A 25121-nucleotide genomic window follows, 5' to 3' on the forward strand; every position below is an offset into this window, starting at 1 on the left:
CAGGTAAACAGCGGGCGCACAATAGGGTCTCAGCTATGGTAGCTGTCTGTTATTCACATTTGTTGTTTTATTACTATTAGCATGAAAATCTCCCTGATTTGTTCTGTTACCAATTTGTGGGGGAGAAAAATGTCGAGGGCCCCCTGCAGCTCGTCTTCTGCTAGTTCTCTTGAGCTAAGCCCCTTTCTACCTGCCCCCTAGGTGCTGTCCGTCCTCTGGAAGGGCAAGGCGGCTTCTTCCCAAATACCGTCCTCTTTCTCTTCCCTGATGCTTAACACTTTAACTGCCATGTGAGTTGTATTTAACTCATGCTAGTTTTGAGCCCGGGGCCTCGTGAAGCATATGAAGACTCAATTCTCCAAAATGAATTCAATAAGTATGCAGTGAGTCACAACTCAGTTGGCGTGCAGTGTAAAAATTGATTCTAGTGCCACGTGAGTTCCATATAACTCACACACAGAAAACAATAAAAAATAACAAATTTTTCATTAAATTAGAAAGGATTGTTTTGTTTTTGAAGTTTTTATTCTATCTTCGTAATAAAACACCATGGCCCCAGTGAAAAAATTTTTTTTCTAGTGTGGCAGTCAATATGTTAAAATTCTTTTGGGGTGGGGAGGGGAAAAACCTTTTCATTCAGAGTCAAAGGTGAAGCTGGGAAAGTGAGTACATTTACCCAGGACACTTGACCTCGTTCTCCCTGAGGTGGTGTTTGGTGCTGGGTCCCTTCCTGAGCAGAGTGGCTGGGACAGCCCCAGGAGGCGGAGTGTGGTGGGAAAGGGGACAGAGGAGGCACGGGTCCCAGAGAGGACACGGGCCTGGCTGGTAAGCAGCCCTTCTATTTCCTCCCGAAGCAGCCTGAGTTTTGCGATGCCCAGGACAGCTTCAGGTTTAGGAAGCATCATGTGGAATCTCTTGTCGTCTCTAGGTCTTGGCAGGGTCCCAGCCCGCAGCTCAAGTCTCCTTCCTCGTGTGGCACAATAGCACTGGGGTTTCCTGTTTGCCATCGAAACGTCTTCCTGCCCCGCTACCAGGGGGCTGAAGCACAGAGATGGGGCTGAAGTGCACGCAGAGGGCTCAGCACTGTCTCCTCTGGGGCTGCTTGGTTACACTGCACATTCCCTCAGGAGACCCAGCCGAGTCAGTCTTTAACACTATAGTATGAAGCACTGTGTCAGATCACTTTCATCTCCACCCTAGTCCCAGACTGTCCTCAGAGGGAGGGGCAGGGCTCAGAGAGGAGGTGGGGATAGGCCCCAAAAGGGGAAGCTGCGGTCCTCCAGCCAGCGTTTCCTTTGCATCAGGCCTGGGGCTGGCGCTGGCTTCCTGGCTTCTGTGACATGGTGCACAAGCAGGGGCCCTTTGTGTCAGCTCTGTGCCTACACACACGGACCTTTGGGAGGGGCTCCACACTGTCCCCTTCCTTCTCAGAAATATTAGTAATGGGGAGAGGGTGCTAAATACCCAACTCAGTTTGCTTTTAGAAAATTCCATTTCTTCCTTTCTTGAAAGGCCGCTTTGAAATACATTTGGCGGTGGCCTCAGTCTACACAGCTCTATCCCTACCAGATTTCCCAGCAGTTCTCAGCCCTGGTTGTACACTGGCGTGACAGGCTTTAAAAATGCTCAGGCCTGGGCACCTTCCAGCAGGTCTGATGTAACTGGTCTGGGCTGAAGCCTGGACGTCGGGGTTTTAAAAGCAACCCCTCTCCCCAGCCCCTGCCCTGCCTCTGCTCCGGAAGAGTCTGATCAGCACGCAGAGCCCGCACCCCTGAGATGCCATGTGTCCCTAGACACAGCTGCGCGCCCCCACCACCCTCGTCCTTGGCCGGCCCTCTCACCGGTCAGGGGTGGTTCTGTGGGGTTAGCCACCCTGGGAATTCTCCGTGGAAAGCCCTTTCCTCCCCACACCTGTCTCTCCCTTCTCCCAGGTGTAATTTCTCACAGCTGGGGCTGCCTGGGTCCTATAAATCCACCTCTGCCCTCCCCTCCCCCATCCCTCCATGAACAGAGGTGGGGGTGGGCCTGGCCTGGCCGCTGCTCTATAACCAGCAAGACAGTTCGGGGAAACAAAAAACAAAAAGCAGCCACCAGATGGGGGGTTCTTCATCTCTCTTGCTCTGGACTTTGCTGCCAGGGTTGCCCGCCTTTCTGTTCCACATTTGCTGCTCTCCCTCCAGGGGGCTTTCCAGTTAATAAATAAGAGGAGAGATGCTTGGTCCCCAGGCCAGACAGAAACTGTAGGGATGAGCCAAGCGTCTTGGGGATGCTCGGAGACCAGATTAACCACGGTGTGTCCTCCGGGCTCCCCGACTGCGGGGCGTTTGGAGGAAGCAAGAGCTAAGAAGAGGAGATTCTGCCAGCTTTGGAGGGAGCTCTAATGCCTTTCCAGTCTCCCAGAGATTCTATAGGACTTGGGGTTTGCTGTCCTCACAGGAAGCTGAGCCTGTGAATTCCAAGGGCTTGGACAGCCCTTCATTTATTCTTGGGAAGGCTGGAAACACCTGTGAGTGGGGGTCTGTGGAAAGGAAGAGGAAAAGATCCTTTGTGCAACTGCTGCAGGGCTTGGCTGGGCCAGAGCTTGGGCGAGTCTGCCCTGTTCCTGTAGCTGAGGCTCACGCAGCACCAGGCCGGTCCTGAGTGGGCAGCTGTGGCCTCCCAGCTTGGGGATGGGCGTGGGAGAAGGTGACAGAGCGAGCAGTTGCTTCAGTCCAAAACATGGGGCAGGTGTCGTGGACACTGTGCCCACCCAAGTCCTCTCAATCTGTGTCATGTGTTGTGAGTGTCAACTGCCTCCTTATCCTGATAATCACTCTTGCAGGGAAGTGCCTGGGGGGTCACCCCGTCCTCCCAGGGGTGGCTCTCCGCTGATGATTGACAGGGCTCCAGAGGCCCGGCCAGATGACCCTGTGGTGCCCCCCACACCCCAGAGCTCCCCCTGGGATCAGGCTGTGGCTGGACCCCAGCTGAACCCTTAGCTGCCGTCCCACCCTGTCCCGCTTCCCTCACTCACTTACAGGTTTCTCCTGCAAACACTTCCTGAGTTAATCACGTACACAAGAATCCTCCTCTTGGGCTCTGCTTCTAGGAATCCCCTGACCCAAGGCAGCAGGTTAGCGTCCTTGGGCTGAAGGCCGGGAGCAAGGAAGCTGCAGGCCCAGGAGGGGAAAGAAACAAACACCAGGCAGATGATTTCTGAGTTTTGAGCAGGCTCCAGGAAATGTAATTTTCTAAAGTGGTTTTTCTAAGGAGAAGTACTAATTTAGAATTCTTGAGGGGTTAAACAGCTGTGCCCACAGAGGGAGTTCAGTAGATTTAAATGTTTTAGACATCCAAAGAGCAGCTCCATATTAAAAATTATTTGTGTAAAATCCACTCTTTCTTATCTCTTTTCTCGGCATGGTAAACTAGGTGTTTCAGTCCCGTGCCTGAGACGCTGGCTGGTGCGGGAAGCCCTCTCTCCTCCCTGCCTTGCTTTCCCCTCTACAAAGACATGGTGACCATTGGGCCCTATTCCAAGACATCGTGGGAAGTGATGCTTGTAAATGGTTCTTACAAGGCATTTTGGAGCCCAGGAGGGCCCCATAAAGTCTAGATAATAACAGGGAAGGCAGAAGAGTTGCAGCCAGTCAATGAAGTGAATCCCTCTCTCCAAGGCTACGGCTATTGGCAGGGACCCTTGGAGGAAGTGTCCAATTGAATCCACATTCCAGCTCCATAAACCATCTTCCTCTGACCCTTCCTTGTGTGAGGAACAATGCTCTGTTTAAAAAATATCAGACTTAACTGTAAATTTCCGGCCCTTTGTTAGCGCTGCTCTCGTGTTTGCCTTAAAGCATACGTGGATTTAGCTTGGTTTTTTTCAGCTGGCTGGGAGTAGCCAGAGATGTGTGGTGATGGTTGGAAAGTTGGTGAAGAGAGGTGCAGATGTCTTCAAGGCAGACAGAGGAGGGGTTGGGGCCTGGAATCACTTACCTGTAATCTCAGTTCAACAAGGTGGGGGCTATGTACGTATTTTCCTAACGCTCCTTCTCCAAGAAATGTAAAAGTAAGAAAAAAGGTGGGTAGAAGTCAGGCCAGAGGCAAAGATGGGGCAACAGGAGCCCATAGGTCGCATAAATAGCTATAGCCTTGGTAAGACAGACCAACAGGCAGAGAGTGACCGAGCCCTGGAGATGGCCCACATTCAGGGCCATCAGACTACTTGATTTGTATAATATCAATCTGGTAAGTAAAAAGATAGTCATGAAGGAGGCTTTATTATATATCTATTAACTATTTGTGTTTATTTTTCCATAAACTATTATACATGTCCTTTGCTCATTTTATTAAATGAGGGTAGGACATTTTTCTTATTGATTTATTAATATTGAAGCCTTTTAGAGATTAAGGACATTAGCCTTTTGTCATATGTATTGTAAATATTCTTTCCCAGTGTTTTATTTGACTTTTGACTTTGTATAGGGTATTTTTTTTTCCAAACAGAAGTTTAAAATTTTTACACATTGATATCAACATTTTAAAATTATGCCTTTGGATTTTGGATCTTGAATATGAGCATTTCCTTCAGGATTTTATTTCTTAATGTTTAATTTTTCTATTCAATTATGATTTCTTATGGTGGAAGGAGTAAGGTAGGGATTTAGCTTCCCAAGGTTCCCTTTTCCAAAGGCCAACCAATTCTCTAGTGGCTTTTGTTTTTAAATTAATCTACTTTTCCCTGCTATTTAGAAATGGTTCTGACGTTCTGTCCCCAGATGTATCTGGACCTGTTTCTCTGAATGCTCTATTGTTTCATTGATCTGCTTGTTTTTCCCTAGAACAAAATAGTTTTAATAACTGTAGAGAAGACACAAATTCTCTGAGAATTGGTATTCTCAGTAGATTTAGGAGGCCATGGTATCAAAAGGGAATTGTCTTAAGAGCAGGACAGATGCAAAACAAAATTACCAAATTATAGGTTATGATGGAGGCAGTGAATGAAAGAGGAAGTTGCAGAAAATTCAGTGAATTAGAAGATTAGCCAGAGAATTCTGAAGAAAAATAAGGAGATGGAGAGATGATGAGTAAAAATGATATGAGACTTGGAGGATAGCCGTGGGGTGGGTGGATGCGTTGATGGATGGATGGATGGATGGACAGTGCTAGAGAGAAGAGAGAGAGATTGCAGAAGAACCCAGAATGGGAGGAAGAGGAGAAATAATGAAAGAAGGAATAGAATAACATTTCCCCCAGCTGAAGAAAGACTCCAGTGCTCAGGGGGAGAAGGGCTGGCGATGGCGGGCACTGGTCATCTGATTTCCACTCCAGCCGGGCTGCACAAGTGGCTCTGGCCGAGGTCCCTGGGGACCTTTGTGTGGTTTAAATCAGGGGCTGCTCTGGGTGTCCCGTCCTTGGGCGCTTGCCCCCAGCTCCTGGCTGTGCTGACCGTGGCCTCCTTCTCAAAGCACACTGTCCTCTGGGCTTCCAGGGTATCCTGCCTCCTGTGTCCCCACCCCCTCCTCCAGGGACCCCTGTTCCTCTGCCCACGCTGACGGCCTGAGTTCGTGGGGCCCCTGCCCTCGGCCCTGCTCTCTTTGCCCTCCCCGTTCTCCTCAGATGACCTCATGTGCCAGGACCCACCCTCCTGCACCCCAGACCTGGCTGTGCTTCTCATTATTTGCACCAGAGGGTTCCACAGGCCTGCCTCAAACTCAGCCCGTGTTCCTCACGTGAGTGAGTGTGAACATGGCACCTCCACCTGGCTGCCCTCCCCAGCAGCCAGTGCCTCTGCCTGCACCCCACCCCTAGTCTAGCAGCACTCCCCTTTCCCAGGCTTTTTATTGATGCATCACGACTTTTTCTTCTACCTCTTTAAACCCTTCAGATTCTCTTGCTTCGTCCCCCTTCCCTGGCTCAGGCCTCTCACCTGGTCACCTGCTGGATCCTTTCTCCACAAAGCAGGGAGCGGGGTGGGGCGATCTTTCCAAAGTACACATCAGATCACATCCCTCCCGTCAGAATGTCCCTGTTTTCCTCTTGCCGCTGTAAAACATTACAACAGACTTGGCGGTTTAAAACAATGCAAATGTACGCTCTTCCATTCTGAAGTCCAGAAGTCTTGAAATCAGTTTCCCTGAGCCAAAACCAAAGTGTGGGCAGAGCTGCGCTCCCTCCAGAGGCTCTGGGGGGAATCGGTGTCCTTTCCTTTCTCAGCATGGGGAGTCGCATTCCTGGGCTTGTGGCCCCTTCCTGCATCTTTATCCACAGTGGAGCATCTTCACATCTCTCTCTCTGCTGAGGTTGTCCTGTCGCCTTCTCTCTAGGACACTTCTGATGACATTTAGGGCCCACCGGATAATCCAGGATGGTGTCCCCATTTCAAGATCCTCCATTTAATCACATCTGCAAAGTTCTTGTTACCATATAAGGTAACAGTCACAGATTTCAGGGATTGGGACCTGGATGTGGTATTTGTCCTACCGCACCCGCCAGGGCATGTCCTTGCCTTCCAGATGAAGTCCAAACTCCTCAACATGTCAAGGTCCTGCTCGTGCCACCCCATCTTGCACAACTCTGTGGTGCATACTCCTTCTTTCTGCCTGGACCTCTCCACCCTCTCTTTTGCAACACCATCTTGTCACTGAGGTCTCAGTTTGGAGGTCACTTCCTCTGGAAAGCCCCCAGGACCCACCCCAATCCAGATTAGGTGACCTTCCTGTGTGGTACCATAGCACCTAACCTCCCTGGATAGAACCCTCTGTCCCCCTCCTCCCGGACCATGTAGCCCTGAGGACAGGATCGTGCCTGGGTATTTTGCTGTTGAAACACCATCAGGAAATATCATAAATGTTTCCTGAATGGGTACATTTACACATGCAGAGAAGAGGTACATTTTTTTTTTTTTAAATAAATACTCAAGAGTTATGGGTAATTGTCACTTTAAAAAGAAACCCATTCTCACTAATTTGACTTTCCTTTTTTCCTTTTTGTGCAGTACATATGTACTCTCATTTGTGTGATTAGATTATTTTTCCTTTTTGGAAAAGAAAAAAATTAAATTTAAAATTTAGAGAGATCAGCTGTGTTCTCAGGGTGCCACCTTTGGATGCGTGGGTGGAGTCTGAGTCTTCTGAGTGAAACTCACTCTGCTCCCCTCCCCCCACCCATGGCCCTTCCTTAGTATGTCTTTGTATTAATATTAGTTTCCTGTGTGGTTGCCATAGCAAATTACCAACACTTAGGGGCTTGAAATAACACAGATTTCTTATCTTACAGTTCCATAGGTTAAAGGTCTGCCACAGGTCTCACCAGGTTGCTATTATCAGGGTATCAGCAGAGCTGTGTTCTTTTCTGGAGGCTCTAGCTTCTAGAGGCTTGTTCCTTGGGTCATGGATCCTTCTTCCAGCTTCAAAGCCAACAGCAGCAGGTCCAGTTCAATAACCCTAACTCTTCTGCCTTCCTCTTCTACTTAAAAAAAACTGTGGTAAAATACATATAAAATTTACCATCTTAACCATTTTTAAGTGTACAGTTCAGTGGCATTGAATACACTCATGTTGTTGTGCAGCCATCACCCCCACCCAACTCCAGAACTCTTTCATCTTGCAAACTCTGTACCCACGAAACACTAACTTTCCATCTCCCCTTCCTCCCAGCCCCTGGCAACCGTGAATCTACTTCCTGTCTCTGATTTTGACTGCTCTAGGTACCTCATAAAAGTGGAATGTGTGTCTTTTGTGTCTAGCTTATTTTACTTAGCATAATGTCCTCATCATTCATCCACGTTGCAGCATGTGTCTGAATTTCCTGCCTTTTGAAGGCTGAATACTATTCCACTGTATGTGTATACTACTCTTTCATCCATCCTTGGACACTTGGGTTTCTTCCACCTTTTGGCTATTGTGAATAATGCTGCTGTGAACATGGGTGTGCAAATATCTCCCCAGTTCTCTGATTTCAGTTCTTTTAGGTGTATACCCAGAAGCTGGATCCTATGGTAATTCTGTTTTTAATTTTTTGAGGAATTGCCATGCTGTTTTTCATAACAATGGTGCCATTTCGTATTCCCCAGAACAGTGCACAAGGATTCCAGTTTCTTCACATCCTTGCCAACTCCTATTTTCTGATTTTTTGTTTTTAATAGTAGGCATCTTAATGGGTATGAGGTGGTATCTCATTGTAGTTTTGATTTGCATTTCCCTAATGATTAATGATGTTAAATATCTTTTTATACGCTTATTGGCTATTCGTATATCATCTTTGGAGAAATGTCTGTTGAAGACCTAGGTCAATTTTTGAATTGGGTTTTTCATTATTTGTTGTTGAATTGTAAGAGTTCTTTATATATTCTGGATATTAACCCTTCATCAGATACATGATTTGCAATATTTTCTCCCATTCTTTGGGTTGCCTTTTCACTTTACTGATTCACTTTTAAGAACCCTTATGATTACACTGGGCTCCCCAAGACAATCCAGCATTACCTTTTGACTTTGGGGAGGGCCCTTATTCTGCCAACTACAGGCCTCAACTCCCTGCTCTGGCCTCTGCTAGGGCCCATTTCATGCCTCCTTCACCAGCAGCTAAAAGGAAGAGCACACACGTCTTCCCAGTGAGCTCGTGAGTTCCTGGCCTCTTCCATGTTAATTTGAGATATCTCCTTCCATCTCAGTTTTTGCCTAGACTTAAAGAACGGAGAGATTGGCAGCTGGTAGGTGGACAGTGGGCACCTTCACCTGCATCTGAGTCCCCAGTCCCCTGGGACCACCTGGAGCCCCTGGCAGTGGGTGGCGGCAGGAAAAGGCTTCCATTTGCTCTGAACATGTCTCCCCACCCCCGACAGATGCGTGCCTCTGGCTCTTCCCTGCCTTCCTTGGAGCCACCCAATGTCTAACCCCTTTCGCTCCAGTTACATATATTATATAATTGTCAACAGTCCAGAAAGGTATAGTAAAGTAAAAGGGAAAATAAAAAAAAAAATCACTAGTACTATAAACAAATGTTGAGCTCAATTTAATGATATGCATACTGAAGTATTTAAGGGAAAGTTACTGATGTCTATAATTTACCTTGAAATGCATCAAAAATAACATGGATTGGTGATTGGATAAAAGGATGCATAGATGAATAGATATACAATGGAGTGAGCATAGTATAATGTTAAGGATAGAATAGCCATGGACACATGGCTGGTTACTGTTCCTTCTTTCTTTCTTTCTTTCTTTCTTTCTTTCTTTCTTTCTTTCTTTTCTTTCTTTCTTTCTTTCTTTCTTTCTTTCTTTCTTTCTTTCTTTCTTTCTTTCTTTCTTTCTTTCTTTCTTTCTTTCTTTCTTTTTCTTCTTTTCTTTCTTTCTTTCTTTTCTTTCTTTCTTTCTTTTCTTTCTTTCCATAAGTGTTTCTCTGTTGTGTAGGCTGGAGTGCAGTGGCCCAGTGGCCTGATCATTGCTCACTGTAACCTCGAATTCCTGGGCTCAAGTGATCCTCCTGCCTCAGCCTCCTAAGTAGCTGGAACTACAGGTGCATGCCACCACACCCAGCTAATTTTTAAATTTTTCATAGACACAGGGTCTTGCTATATTTCCCAGACTGGTCTTAAACTCCTGGCCTCAAGCAATCATCCTGACTTGGCCTCCCAAAGTGCTGGGATTACAGGCATTAGCCACAGCATCCAGCTGTCATATGTCTATGTTTGAAGTTTTTCATAATAAAATGTTTATGAAAAATTGCTGGTAATGCCATTACCCAGATAGAGCCAGCTTTTTATTCATTTATGTATCTATCTATATATATAAGTGCCAGCAGTTCTTAACCGGAGGTGATTTTGCCCCCAGGGACACATAGTAATGCCTGGAGACATTTTTGATTGTCATAGCTGGGGCGGTGCTGGTGGCATCCAGGGGTAGAACCCAGGGATGCTGCCAAACATTTTCCAATGCACAGGACAGCCCCCACAACAAAGAATGACCCAGTTCCAAATGTTAACAGTACCGAGGCTGAAAAGCCCTGACATACATACACACAGATACACACATATCTCTGAATATACATATTCAAATATAAATGTGTATATATGTTTGTACATGTGCATATTGTACACTTACATTATTTTAAACAAAATTGAACTCATAGGTCTGTAACCTGCATTTTCATAATGTATTATTTTCTTAAATAATTAAATTGCCTTTTACATTGTCATATTTTAATGGTGATTGTAGGCATATATGCTGTGATTTATTGCACCCAGCTATATTTGGGCATTTTTAGGTGGTTTACCCATCTCTGTATACCTCAGTAGAATCTGACAGACAGGTCTCTATTCTGTCTTGTGAAGGTCCCTTCAGAGAGGAGGACTCGTCGGTCGTCCTTGAAATCAACTTGAGTGTCAGCGTTCTCTGCGGCTGGGGCATTTGTCCTCAGACTGTAAAGGGTTGTCGTCTTTCCTTTGGGTGTTTTCCCCAGAGGCTGTTGCAAGCAGAGGCAACAGCCAGCAATGTGGCATCTCACTCGTCCTAGGCCAGTGTTAGAGCCGTGTGGAGCTGGGGGGAACGAAAGCTATGTCATCCAATTTTGTGTCCTCCACTCCCACGCCCCACCCCCACCTCCCTGCTGCCCAAGTTCTGCTGAGTTTCCAAGGACACAACCTGCCATTAACCTCTGTCTTCTCCTTTCAATTATAGGCCTCTCCTTCTGATGAAAAGAGAAAGGAAGAATGGACTACAGTCACCAAACTTCCCTGGTCCCCTGTGGACAAGATAAATACATTTCCAAGTAAGATGTTTTGCTGCAGTGCTCTGTCTGCAGTGGCCTATCCTGTGTTGGGACGCTGTGGGTGGATGGCAGCCTCTGGCAGAGGGGCCTCCTCTGTACATCAGACAGCCGGGGCTCCCGCGTGTGAGAAGGAGCAGAGCAGCTGAACTTGGATTTAGTGAGACCATCAGCAAGGCTGCTGCCATAGATAAGGACACCCCCCCGCCAAGTCTGGAGGTTGAAGTAAAGGGAGGGTCAAGATGTGGGACCTTCGGGGGCTGGAAAGAAGTGGTGTCCTGGAAGGCTTCCAGGAGAGAAGTTGGCTGGTGGCTCTTTGCTGTGGTCTGAATGTTTGTGTCCTCTCCAAATTCATATGTTGAAACCTACCCCCAAGGTGCTGGTATTAAGAGGTGGGGCCTTTGGGAGGTGACTAGATCTGAGTGCCCTTGTACAAGAGGCCAAGGGTGCTTTTCTGCCCTTCCGCCATGAGAGCAAGCAGTGAGCAGTTGCTGTCTGTGAGGGCAGGGCTCTCACCAGATACTGAATCTACCTTGATCTTGGACTTCCCGGCCACCAGAACCATGAGCAATAAATCTCTGTTGTTTATAAGCCACCCAGCCTACGGTATTGCAGCCTAAATGGACTAAGACACTACTCACTGTCCTGTCTGTGGTGTTCCCCAGGGGACTCCCGGCTGGGGTAATGTCTCCCTGGGCTGCTGTGATTCTGGCTACAATTGGCACAGGTGCCCTCTGAATAGAAGAGGACAGTTTCATTGCTTTCTATGCACTAAAGTCTCTTGAACTCAGCCTTTTTGCTAATGTGACGGGTTGTGCCAAAATGAACTTTTTCAAATTGTGAGTTTGAGAATATATTTTTACGTCCAGCACTGGATGCTCTCTGTATCTTAATTAAATGTTTAATTGATCTGAGACTAAATTGCTTTAAGTCCGTAGACACACTCGGTCATACACAGACACCAGTTGTGTGAGATCCAAATCATTCTTATCTCTTTATTGAAAGATTTTCCCAGGGACTTTCTACTGACCAGAAATTTTAAATCCTGGCTTCAGACCTGTGTGTTCAAAAGTACCAAATAGCTTTTTGTTTTAGATTACTTGGAATCGCATTTTTCACTAATTCATTTCAGCTGGCATAGAATGATTCCAGTTTATCTAGGTTTAACTTGTCAGGAGTTGCTTGGAATTTCCAGCAGGTTTTGACTTCTGGTGTGGTCCAAATACCTCTCCATTGCACGGCTGGGTTTAGGGGGACTGAACTCTGTCACCTCTTGCCTGAAAATAGGCAAAAGCACCCAGCAGCCCCCTCTGCCTCTCTCCGCTCTCATCCCTCGTGGAGTGCAATAACACGCACTTTTAGGTAAAACTAGATTTGTGTATTCCACTGTTGCTGGGAGTTTGTAAGTCTTAAACACATGATAAGATGGTGTCTATGAAGCATAAGTCAGTGAGGCCCAGACCTGTCCCTTTTAATCTGCCGAAAAGCCTAGAAGTTTCTGGGGCTCGAGAAGGCCTGCAGTAATTGTTCTCTCCTCACTCAGCGTGCTTGAGGTGGGAAAGGCCAGCAGGGGCAGGAGAAACCGTGTCTGTGGGCTTCGAAGTATGTCTGTCTCTGTGAATCTGTAGCTTATTAACACCTGATTATTCAGCGTGGGTTGGCGGGGTGCTGTCTGCAGACAAGGCCTGCCCCGGCGTTCTGGAGTTGCCCCCTACCTTCAGCCTGCTCTGAGGTGGTGTTTACTCTTGACCTTGATTCTGGGGAGGATGGTGATGGGGCGGCAGTGGTAGAATTCTGCGTGTGCCTGTGTGTGTGGGTACACACATGTGGACAAAGCGGGGTGACTGAAGACCAGGTTAGAGGTGACATAAAGAGGGAGCAACTGCACTATATGTGGCTTCAGCTGAAAATGTTACACCCCTTGTATCTTTTTCCCCCTAAGGAATGAACTTCTCTTGCATCTGAAGACCTACAATTTGTACTACGAAGGCCAGAATTTGCAGCTCCGGCACCGAGAGGTAAGGAGTCCGCAGGGAAGGCCTGTGAGTCTCCTGCCCTGGATGGCTGGCCCAGTCTTTGTCCACGTGTGTCCTCGGTCTAAGGGTTCCTGAGGTCCCAAGAGGTCATAACCTCTCCTGCCACAGTCAGTGGCCTCTCATTTAGGCTGTTCCTTCCAAAGAACTTCAAGAGTCCTTGGGATTCTTTGGAAGGAGACCCCAGCCCCAGTTTTGTTCTAAAAAGGATGAGTTTTTCTGTTCCATTCCTGCGTGTGTGTGGCTGGGCTAACACAACGTTGAAGGGGAGATTTTTCAGAGGGAAGCTTTCATGAAATCACTCTTTCAGAAGTCTCCCAAGCAGACTTCCTCTTGTTGGGCAATTTAGGAACCTTACCCAGTCCTCTAGGTTTACACGTCTGGGCCCAGTTCGCTGCAGGGACCTGGACGAGTCACACAAGCTCTGAGTAGTTGGCTTTTCCCCACAACTGCAGTGCGTTTTCTCGGCTGCCTTCCTGAAATGCCCTTTGTTACCCATCTGATGTTCCCCACCCCCAGCCTGAATCTAAGCTTACTCATCCTGTATACATTTCTGTAAAGCCTGTTATCAGATAGAAGATGACTTATAAAGGAGTCTGATAGAGTAATTTATACTCAAGTGTTCTTGACTGATAAGAAGGTCCATATGTATCATACCCTTGGAAACACATTTTCAGGTCAGCAAGCCATGGTGATTTAATCCATAGAAACAGATAGCAGCTGATGGAATTTCAGCTACGAAGGCAGGCCGGTTGGGGACAATATGTGGATGCAGTGGCCTTTTCTGTGTCCCTCAAACCACTTCACTTAGGCAAAGTCTTGTTTCGGGTTAAACTCTGTCCTACAATTGTGTAATGTAAAGTAATGATACCCACCCAGACCAGCTGGAAGGCCATATATATATAGCTATGCGTACATAGGCCTTTCTCCCCAAAATCCCCAAATGCCCTGAAGTTGTTCCATCCCTCTTCTACCTTCTTCTATGTCCCCCTGCCTCCCTAAGGTGACCCACATTAGTTGCTCATGGGGCAGATGTCATTTTCACCCAGAGGCTTGTCCTGAAGATGGGCCATGACCCAAGTCTGACACTTATGGCCCTGCCTGTAAAGCATGGATTCAGAAAGGTTGTTCGGAGACTGGGGAAGGACAGCCTGACTCTTTTAGGCATTGTCCTCAGAGCATCTACTAATTAGTGGCTGGGCCATGGGCAAGATTTTGGTTCTTAAATAGCTTTCCTGGGGTAAGTCCTATAGAATAAATCCTCAAAGTGCTCCATGATTAAAGAGTGTCATGGTCATAAATGAGATCCATTTCTTTGGGACAGAACATAAAAATGCCCTCGGATGGGTTTTACATTTAGCTTATTAGTCAGTAACCTTGGAGTGTATAAATTGGGAACTCCTGCAGGATTTATTCACCTCTTAAAGAGTTGTCATGTAGCACATTAGCTTATTATAGGCTCTGGGACATTCTGCTGTTAGGAAATCTGATTAATGCAGCCTCTCCCAGCTCACAATCACTTGATACTCTTTTTAAGGCAACAGTTCATCAGGCAGAGAGTGAACCTGAGGAAATGTTGCTTTAAATCTCCTTCATCTAGTGCAGCGGTCTCCAACGCCCAACCTTTTTGGCACCAGGGACTGTTTTCATGGAAGACAATTTTTCCATGGACTGGGGAAGGTGGGGATGATTTCTGGATGATTCAAGCACATAACATTTATTGTACACTTTATTTCTATTAGTATTACATTGTAATATATAATGAAATAATTATACAACTCACCATAGGTTGGAGACCCCTGATCTAGTGGGTCAGATTGCTAAACATGTGTTTTAGCTAAAGACATCATTTCCCATAGTAGGGGAGGGGCAGTAGCTAACTCAAGAATTCAGCTCTTGCTTCTGTTAGCAAAACTAGTCTCACTTATTTTAAGAGATGTATTCTGCTGTCTTTAAAAGTCATTAGTACTTTTTTTTTTTTTGGCTCTTCCTTTTGCTCTCCCTTTGCTGTGACAATGGGTCCAGTTGTCATCTGTGGCATATGTATCTTGCTCTGCAAGCCTATATCTTGCTCTTGGTCTATAATCCTATCTTGCCTCAACAAACCTCATTTTTGTGCTTGCTTTAAAAAAAAGTCATTAGTACCAAAGCAAAAAAAAGTTTTATAATTTGCACATGTATATTTGCATTTCACAGCAACTTTCGTGCTGACCTGTGAGGTCAGCTTCAAGGTCTGGGGTAGTTTGGAGTAGAGACTGTCTCGGAGTTGGAGTGTGGACTAGGCAGCTGCCCACATCCTGTGAATTCAATCTGGGTACACCCAGCAAGGACACATGAAAAATGCTGCCATTTGTCCCCCAGCGTGGTCCTGGCTTCTGTGGGACTTTTCTGGGCTCACTGTGCGATTGCTCTGTGGGCAGGAAGAAGATGAGTTCATCGTGGAAGGACTGCTGAACATCTCCTGGGGCCTGCGCCGGCCCATTCGTCTGCAGATGCAAGATGACAACGAGCGCATCCGTCCCCCTCCGTCTTCTTCCTCCTGGCACTCCGGCTGTAACCTGGGGGCCCAGGGGTGAGTGAGATGAGATGGGGGCTGGAAGACAGGGGTGCCTGGGGGCTCTTTGTGTTCTCAGCAGGTCAAGGCCACCTTGTCCCAGCCAGCCTTCATCCTGGCTCCTGTCCCACCACTTCCGCCGCCTCATCCCCACTTTGGGTTTGGGATAAGGAGAGAGGGGCAGACACTGATGTGATGGGGCCTCTGTCCTGTCGCCACAATCGCTGAGTGAGGTCACAGGGTGGAGAGGAGCTGTTGAGTCAGAGGGGGAGCCCCATGCCAAGGCCAGGGTGATAGCGTGCCCCCCTTGTGGAGAATTCTGGAGTCTCTGAGGGGTGTTGCTAGTGGCTGGCTAGGCCCAGCCTGCAGATTTCTGACCAGACGCCCAGGGCCCCTGCATCCTCCCGGCTGAGCTTGCTCCTTATAGAATGGCCCCGCTCCAGAGACATTTAGGACTTGAACCTTCTGACCAAGTCTCAGGGAACCTGCAAGGGGAAAAGGAATGTCAGACCTCTCTGACCCAGCCAGTGAGGCCAGCCAGGACCCTGCTCCCTTCAGACCACTCCTGGAGCAAGTCACCAGGTGATGGCCAGCAGTCTGGGAAGTCCCCTCCTCTGGGTCCCCACTGGAAGGTCTGTGAACCTAGCCTGTTCCTCCCCATTCTGCACGGCCAAATGAGTAGCCCTTCGGCACACCCTTTTATTGTCTTTCTGGGTCTTCAGTTTTCGGGATCAAGTGACTAGCCTTGTTCCATCCTGGAACTTGCTGTCGCTGACAGCCTTCAGGCCAGAGCCTGGGTGGAGCGCGCCAGCCTCCGAGCCAAAACCACAGTGATGTTATTTCCAGTTTAAATGAGAACCAAGCCCTCTCTCTTGGCCGCATTGAACGTTTTGTTCAACTCCACAGCCAAATCTATCTTTCTGTACAATTGAGAGAAACCTAGAATGTGGCCAGACCCTGGAGCTGATCTGGTTTCTTTCCAAGGAATTTAAGGAGGAAAGTTCTTGCCCATCCCATTGGGCGCTGGGAGGTCTGGTCAAGGTTCTTTGGTTTCATCTAACTTTGCTGGAGTCACGCTCTGCTTTGATTCGGCATCATCACTGTATTTGATTTCCAATGGGCCAAACCCTTTTCACAGCCCAGCCCTGAGCCCCAGACCATTCCATTCCATTCCATTCCATTCCTATTACATTCCATCCGGAGGGGCTCTGACCACATCCATTCTGCAGCTCAGAAATTTATGAGTTATATCACAATAGGAAGTTCTTTCAGATTTCCAATTTTAGTTGTCTTTTCTGAAAACTACCATCTCTGGAACATGAAGCCTGTCTCTACTGGGTCCCAGGGAGACCATGCTCTTCTCACCATGGGATGGTCCTAACTGGTCAAATATGATTCAACTTTACCACCAAATCCTCTGTTGATTTTGGGTATTTCTCTCTATGCTACTCCCATTGTTCCTTTTCACCTTGAGAAGTTATTTGCCAGCTATCACAGCAAACCCCGGTCTTAGCTTGGACTGTCTGCTTGTGACCCTTTCTCTAGCTTGGCGGAGGACTCTGTCCTTGTAACCCTGAGAACACTGTCATCAGCGCCCCTTCCAAAGCCACTCCGACCCTGTAGCCATCAAATATTACCTTTCATTCCCTTCAGATGGCAGAAGCAATTTTTGAGTTATTCCTCCAACAGAGATGGATCTGAACTGGAATCCTGTCCTGCGAAACAAACGGCCATTATTAGGGTTTTCCAAATAACACATACGTGCTTAGAAACTCAGTGCCGGCAACACACGGGTTTTGTTCTTTGGTGTTCTTCATCCTGGGCTTGATGAATTGGGTGCTTGTGTTGCTGCAGATGCTGGGAAAGAACATCTCCCTCCAGAACTGCCCCCTCCCCAGCCGCTGCTCAGCCTGGGAGCTGGGCCAGCCTGGTGGGATGCTCAGGGCAGCCCACGTGCATCCTTCCTTGCCTGATGGGTGCTGGTACCCAGCCTGGCACAAGCAAAGTCCTCCCCTTGCAGGAATGGGGTGGGGTGGGTTGGGGTGGGAGCGGGGGCGTCTCCCTGCAGGGGCTAAACCAGTCTCCTTTTTGTTTGTCTCTACTCGCCTCCCCCCCACCATAGCACCATCCTGAAGCCCCTCACCACGCCCAGCATTCAGATCTCAGAGGTGGATGCACCGCCCGAGAGTGACCAGACACTGAGTACCACAGGTACGTGCGTCGTATGTAGAAGGAACTTTGCGCTAGGGGCCAACTGCGTGAAGACCGCTGTGATAGCTCTTGTAAACAGGCATTTATTTTTGAAAATATAAAATTTATATGGTTCAAGATTCTAGCCTGGGCACAGGGGTTTACGCCTGAAATCCTAGCACTCTGGAAGGCCGAGGCAGGAGGATTGCTTGAGCTCAGGAGTTTGAGACCAGCCGGAGCAAAAGCGAGACCCCCATCTCCACTAAAAATAGAAAAATTATCTGGGCTCACTGGTGCGCACCTGTAGTCCCAGCTACTCAGGAGGCTGAGGCAGGAGGATTACTTGAGCCCAGGAGTTTGAGGTTACAATGAGTTGTGATAACACCACTGCACTCTACTGGGGCAGTAAGACTCTGTATCAAAAAAAAAGAAAAGAAAAGAAAAGAAAAACTAAAGGTATTACAAAGAAAGAATTAAAAGTTACCCACCTCATCTGCCCACCTAGAAGCCAACCAAGAACATCCTCCCTGGGGTATTCCATGCACATATAAGCAAATTCACACCAACATACTTTTATAGTTGGATGTAATTTCTTTTTTTCTCCTTTTTATTGATATGTACGTGGTAGCATTTTGCACATGGCTTTTTTCATTTATCAGTTTATCTTAGGGATTGTTCCATACAAATCTGTAAAGAACTTCCTCCTTCTTTACAGCACTGCATTATTCCACTCTATGGAAAAATGATAATTTATATAATCACACCCTATTGATAGATAGTTAAGTCAAGTTCAGTCTCTGCTGTGACAAACAAGCTTGCAGCAGCAGCCTTACACACGTATCATTTTGCGTATTTTTTTTTTTATTTTTTTTATTTTTTTTATTTTTTATTTTAGCAAATTATGGGTGTACATACGTTTAAGTTACGTGTGTTGCCCTTGGTTCCCCCCCCACCAAAGTCCGTGTTTCAAATATGTCCATCCTTCTTTATCAGTGTGTCTGTGGGATTCTTTCGAGTGGAATTTCTGGGTTCGAGGCTATGTGCATTTGTAATTTTGATAGATATTATCAATTTGCAATATCTTTTTTAACATAACATTGATTAAAACTATTTTAATAAAACAGATTAACCTACTTGTGTTTCACTATTTGGTTAATGTCAATATTTTCTTTTTATACACACAAGGACAGAAATATGTCATATTATATTTGTTTATATTTATGTGCCCTATTAAGCATTTTATTTCCAATTTGTTATTGTGGTAAAATACACATAACGTAAAATGTGCCTTCTTAACCATTTTTTAGTGTACAGTTCAATGGTATTACGTACATTCATAATGTTGTGCAACCATCACCACCGTCTGTCTCTAGAATCTTCTCGTCTTGTAAAACTGAAACTCTACATCCGTTAAACAGTAACTCTCCATTTTCCTACCTCCAGCCCCTGGCAACCACCATTCTCCTCTCTGTCTCCTATGATTTTGACTACTCTAAGTACCTCATATAAGTGGAATCATTCAGTATTTGTCTTTTGTGATTGGCTTATTTCACTTGGTGTAATGTCCAAAATGTTCATCCATGTTGTAATGTGTCAGAATTTGTTTGCAGTATCTTGCAAGCCCTGATACTGTGCTTATCCTGTGACAGACACTGTTCTAAGTGCTTTATGTATATTAACTCACTTAAACCCTCACAACAATCCCATGAGGTGGGTGTTATCATCATGCCCATTTTATAGATGAAAAAAACAAGGCATGGGGAGGTAAAAATAAGGCAATAGGGGAGCTGGGATTTGAACCCAGGTAGTCTGGCTCAAAGTCTATGCTCTGAACCTTTTCACTGCATAACTTCTCAATCAATTGTGCATTATGTTTTTCCTCCAGCAGAAAACACTATTTTTATAAAATCTATATATTTTGAGGCAGTGGTGCTGTAGCGTTGGCCACAAAGGGGGAGCCATGTGCAAGCTGGCCCGGGTCCAGACGGACAGCTCGTTTTCCTCTTTCCTCTCAGACGCCAGGGGTCTGAAGCCCCTGCAGGAAGACACCCCACAGCTGATGCGCACACGCAGTGATGTCGGAGTGCGTCGCCGGGGCAATGTGAGGACACCTAGTGATCAGCGGCGAATCAGACGCCACCGCTTCTCCATCAATGGCCATTACTACAACCATAAGGTAGAGTGGACAGGGGGTGGGAGAGGGGGGCAAGTCCCCTTCCTGGGCAGCTGCCACCTCAGGGCTATAGCCACACGGTCTGAGGTGGGACCCCTGGGAAGCCAAGCGGTGCTGTTTAGACTTTGGGTGGCAGGTGGGCTGCAAGCTCTGCTGGCTTCCTGAAGGATGAGGGTGCCTAGTCAGAGACTCTGAGACCTCCCTAGGGTGGTGGGTGAATTCAGGGGCTGTGTCAAGCAGGCCCTGCTGTAGCCTTGAAGAGCCCACGAACACACCTCTCGAATCCCTCCCAGGTAAAGCTATGTGTTCTGTTCTTCCTGCACACTGTGCCTGCTGGCTGGTGCACGGTCTGACATTCCCTGAGCTAAGGGCTGCCTCCGAAGCAGAGCTGCAGGCCCCAGATCTGGGGGTGCCAGCGCACCACCCACCCCACCCCAAGTTAGCCGACACCTCCTTCCCCTCCTGCTGCTTGGTTCGCTTCCTACGCCCAGAGGGAAGTGCGTGGTAGGAGAGTGGTCAGAGACCTCCCTGTGTAGAAGTCCCAGTGGAAGGGTCTTTGTGAGTGTTTTATTTGGAGAGGACCTCACTTATCGAGTCTGGTTCCCCCTCCCCAATCTTGCCATCTGGCAAGCTCAGACTTGAGCTACCTGCAAGAGCATGAACCAAATTAGGCGAACCCCAAGGACTGGCTGCTTGCCAGGCCGCCAGGGGGCTTTCCAGGAGTACATTTCGAGTACCATTTTAGAGTACCAGTGTCACTGTGCCCTATACTGCATGTGGGTTTTAGTGTTTTGTCCTTGCCCACCCTGAGCTGGACCCCTCTATTGACAGACGTCGGTGTTCACGCCGGCCTATGGCTCCGTCACCAACGTCCGCATCAACAGCACCATGACCACCCCGCAGGTCCTGAAGCTGCTGCTCAACAAATTTAAGGCAAGTTCCCTTTGTTGGCTGGCCACAGATAGGGTCACACATGTGCTTTGGGGACCCCTAGAGGGGTAGTGGGGGAAGCTGTGGAGAGTGTATGGTTTGGGGGGCACCGGGCAGTGGGTTTGGGTTCTTTAGACTCCCACTGTTCAAGGAAGGTCCACAGCACCAGCATCACCTGGGAGCTTGCTGGAAATGCTGAGGGTGAGGCCAGGGCACCTGTTTAACGAGGCCTGCGGGGGATTCTGGTGCCTGCTGAAGTCTGAGAGGTATCAGCCCTCGGGTCCTTTATGGGCTGCTATGGAAGGGCCGTGGGACTTACTGATTGGTTTTGGACTCAGTGCACAGATTGACTTCTAGGACACAGTTGGGGAACCTACTTTGTAAAATGATACTTAAATAGATGTGCAAATTATGGCGCATGAATGCTTTTAAAATCCTGTTACTCTGTGTTTTCCACAACCTCCTTATAATTCTTTTGGAGACAAGGTAATCTTATTTTTACTGGAAGCCTGCGTAGCCTAGGGGCCTAAGAGCACGGTCTCTGGGTTCCAGTCCCCACCTATCATCTGCTAGTTGAATGAATTGGACAAGTTACTTAACCTGCCTCTGCTTCTGCTTCTTTATTCATAAAATGAGGACAATGGTACCTTGTCATGGTGTTGTCATGAATGTTGGATGAGTTAGAACATGTGAAATGTGTAGAATTAGGCTGGCACATTGCAATAAATTTTAGCTATTTTTATCTGTCATAGTCACGCATCATACAATGACCTTCTGGTCAATGACGAACTGAATATATGCTGGTGGTCCCATAAGATTATAATACTGTATTTTTACTATACCTTTTCTATGTCTAATATATTTAAATACACAAATACTTGCCATTGTGTTACAATTGCCTGCAGTATCCAGTAACCTGCTGTACAGGTTTGTAGCCTAGGAGCAGTAGGTTGTACCATCTGGGTTTATGTAAGTACACTCTAGAATGTTCACACAACGAAATCACCTAACAAATTTCTCAGAATGTCTCCCCATCGTTAAGTGAGACATGGCTGTATTATTGATAAAGTTATCCACCTGTCCCATCTCCTTGTCACTTCCGAGAGCTGTTGATATATAGCTTTCCCTTCAAAAGAGCCTAAAATCTATTTAGCTTTGCAGTGTTAAAGAAGAGGGAAAAGCTCAAAGTGAGGATGTTTAAATATGTGCTTTCAACTAGTACCTTTTGCTCCTGATTCAGATTGAGAATTCGGCGGAGGAGTTTGCTTTGTACGTGGTCCATACCAGTGGTGGTAAGTCTGATGACCACAGTGTACTTTAAAACTTCTAATTAACTCAAAATAGCAAGTTAAAAAAAAAAAATACCTCTGCCTTGCTTGTTGTTTGGGTTTTGGAAACTTCCAAATGTTGTTTGCCTCCAAGGCTGATGCGCTTTGCTGGTTGAATCCACTGGGAATGCCATATATGGTCAGTAAACAAACTCTAAAACCTAACTGCCTATTAAAAAAAGAACTTAATTTTCTTAAGAGATAGATAAACCCAATTCCTCTGAAGGGTTTGAAGCACCATAGTATTGTTGGGGGAAGGGGAGTGGGAGGAGGTTGTGTTTAATGACACCCGTTGAGTAGTTCATTTACAAATCAGTCTCCTAAATTGCCTGTTCCTTTGGGCCCCTGAGTTGACCACTACTCAAGATGAGAAAGGCCTCTAGCCAACCTCAGGGCTGCTTCTGGTTGTGTGTGGTTCCAGAGAAACAGAAGCTGAAGACCACTGATTACCCCCTGATTGCCCGAATTCTCCAGGGCCCATGTGAGCAGGTCTCCAAAGTGTTCCTTATGGAGAAGGACCAGGTGGAGGAAGTCACCTATGATGTGAGTCCCCTTTTGCTTGGGTGGTCTGCCCTCAGGAGGAGGGGGATTTGGTGATGTTACCTGCAACTGGGGTGTAGCATGAATTTTTGACCAAGGACTGTGTCCCCTTTCACTGCCATTGTTCAATACCAGGTGTTCATGAAGGTAGGGTAAGGGTGGGAGTTGCCCTGCGGGAGTTGTTGGAGGAATTCTCAGGCAGAAAGTGATTTCTATAGAAGGAATAAATTTCTTGTGCCTTTGTAGGGTACTATAAGAGGGCTGAGAAGTTTCTGTGGCCACTCACTTACTCATAGAATAGACTGCATCTCATAGACTGTAACTTCAAGAAGTTAGCAGTGTATTAGTCAGCTTTTGCTGCAGTAACAAACATCCCCAAATCCTAGTAGCTTACAAACAGCAGACATTTACTTTTTGGCTTGTGATTCTGTCAGCTGGTAGCAGGGGCTCTGCTCTAGGCTGTGGGTTAAGTTCAGTCTGCAATGCGTATCTCATTCAGAGGCTCAGGCTCCAGGGCATACTCCTCCTCCTGTGTATGCTCCTCCTGGGGGACGATGGAGCACAAGAAACCATGCCAAACCATGGAGTGCATTTGAAACCTCCACTCAGATTTGGCATATATCATGTCCACACACATTCCATTGGCCAAAGCAAGTCGCATAGCTGAGTTCAATTTTCACAGGGTGGAGAAATACACTTCTCCCCTGGAGGAGGGTCGATAGAAGAAGGGGGGTGGATTGTGGTGGGAGAGAGGAAGCTGATTTTAAACTTCAACTCACCTGGGAGCCACCCACGGCCTCTCTGAAGCAAGTTCACATTTGGATGCCTGTTTGAGCCTTGAGACCCAAATCGTCCCTCGGCACTATGGTTTCTTAAATGCTCTTAGTGGAGAACAAAAAGTTTTCTTAAATATCCTGGGATCTGTTCTTTCTCTACATTGATGTATCAAGAGAACGTGCTTTTCTGTGTTTGACATCACCCCATCATGGACTGGATATGTCAGATGAAAAATGAGAAGCTATGGGGTGGTGTCATGTACATGAAGAAATCTTCATCGCAGACTCTCTACCAGCTTTAAGAAGGATGAGTCTTGGTCCCCACCTTTAAGGAAATTCTGGGTTAGTGGAAAAATAGATCTCCCAAGGCTTTGTGCCTTGCATGTGAGTGATACCAAAAGGAACTGGAATAACACTGGGAGGGACATGCACCCCAGAACTTACTTTTTTCTCCCCAGGTGGCCCAGTATATAAAGTTCGAGATGCCTGTTCTTAAAAGCTTCATTCAGAAGCTCCAAGAGGAAGAAGATCGGGAAGTAAAGAAGCTGATGCGCAAGTGAGTGTGTTGGGTGGGTTTCCCCTGGGGCCTCAGCCAGAGGGACCTCTCTGTTCAGGTGCCTCACAGGGACTGTGTCGAGCTGCTACGTGGGCCTGGGTCTTATAGGCTTTCTTTGGGGGGCTTCCCACTGACAAATCTGGACCTCAAATGGGGACACAGAACTTAAGTGTGTTCATCTCTCTGCTTCTCGTGTCAGCTTCTCATTTCGATGTGGAATATCAAAATGTCTTTTGTCCCCCCCTTCTATGGAAGGACCCTGAAAAGAAGGTGTTGGTTTCAAATTTCTTTGGGGTCTAGATTCAGAAATGGGGGAGGTGACTTTATTCTTCTTTCCAAAGTGTGTGATCAGGCTCCCAGCAGGACACAGATGCCCACTCCAGGGCGAGTCTTTGAGGGGCATTTGATGAAGGGACTATTTATGGAGAATTGGGTGGAGTCTGGGGTCACCTCAAGGGATAGTGCAGCCCTGGGGTTAGCTGGTGTCACCACCCCTTGCCTAACTCTGGTTGAGGGCAAGGAGTGCTAACCAAGACCCAGAGGTTCTGAGATTCCAGGAAGGTTGTCTTAGCAGAAGTAGTCTGAGCAGCCTACCTCAAAAATCCTTTCTTCCCACCTTTCTTCCCTTTTAAACATTTCTTCTCTGAAAATTTCATTTGGATTGAAAAAATCCAGTAAAGCTTCTTTCTGGGGAGGATTTTATGATTTCTTTGCCTTGTTGAGTCATAGAATAAACTGTATCTCATAGATATGGTAGAGTAAGTGATTGATTTTTGCCACTGGAGAATAAAGCCAATGCTATATATCAATGATAATAACTAGAATGTTATCAGTTAACATTTATTGAACACTTACTATGTCCTAAAGTTTAAAAATAGCTTTTGCTGTGCAGTGCAAAGCCCTGAGCATAAGGAATATGCCCACGTAGCCCGGAACAACAGTGCCCACTCCAGTGTCTGTGGTGCCATGACTCAGGAAAACTGAATTCACCCACCAGCCACGGGCCTCCATGCCTAGTCATTGCTATGGCCTCTTCTGCAAAATGCAGTTTCCAATATAGGGTTGAAGCATTTGCAGTTGCCATTTTTGTAGGTCCTCCAAAAAGGTCAAATATTGGCAATTTCATATAATCCAGCCTATGTGAGAGTCAATGAGCTACTGTGTATAGAAAGTCTTATGTATAGTGTCTTGAGCATAGTAAACACTCAGTTAATGGAATGCTTATTATTGTTGTTATTTTTACCTTTTCATCCTCCTTTTGCCAGATTTTTTTTTTTTTTTTTTGAGACAGAGTG

General features: G+C 46.8%; 1 protein-coding gene across 2 annotated transcripts in view; it reads left to right on the forward strand.

The window, feature by feature from the left end:
• RASSF2 (Ras association (RalGDS/AF-6) domain family member 2) overlaps positions 1–25121 on the forward strand; it is a 29795-nt gene that overhangs the window by 2074 nt on the left and 2600 nt on the right. Inside the window, exons 2-11 of one of the 2 annotated variants that reach the window (XM_012639304.1) lie at positions 10659–10749; positions 12689–12764; positions 15200–15351; positions 17456–17544; positions 19539–19699; positions 20528–20629; positions 21867–21918; positions 22376–22497; positions 23729–23826; positions 24168–24211. In XM_012639304.1, coding sequence (XP_012494758.1) covers positions 10691–10749; positions 12689–12764; positions 15200–15351; positions 17456–17544; positions 19539–19699; positions 20528–20629; positions 21867–21918; positions 22376–22497; positions 23729–23826; positions 24168–24174 — 918 coding nt within the window. In that variant the 5' untranslated portion in view covers positions 10659–10690 and the 3' untranslated portion in view covers positions 24175–24211. Of the gene's footprint in view, positions 1–10658; positions 10750–12688; positions 12765–15199; positions 15352–17455; positions 17545–19538; positions 19700–20527; positions 20630–21866; positions 21919–22375; positions 22498–23728; positions 23827–24167; positions 24212–25121 lie in introns of those variants that run through there. The other variant, XM_012639303.1, reaches the window with a different exon arrangement.

Source organism: Propithecus coquereli, unplaced genomic scaffold, assembly GCF_000956105.1.
Source record: "Propithecus coquereli isolate 6110/MARCELLA unplaced genomic scaffold, Pcoq_1.0 Scaffold139, whole genome shotgun sequence".
Taxonomy (NCBI): domain Eukaryota; kingdom Metazoa; phylum Chordata; class Mammalia; order Primates; family Indriidae; genus Propithecus; species Propithecus coquereli.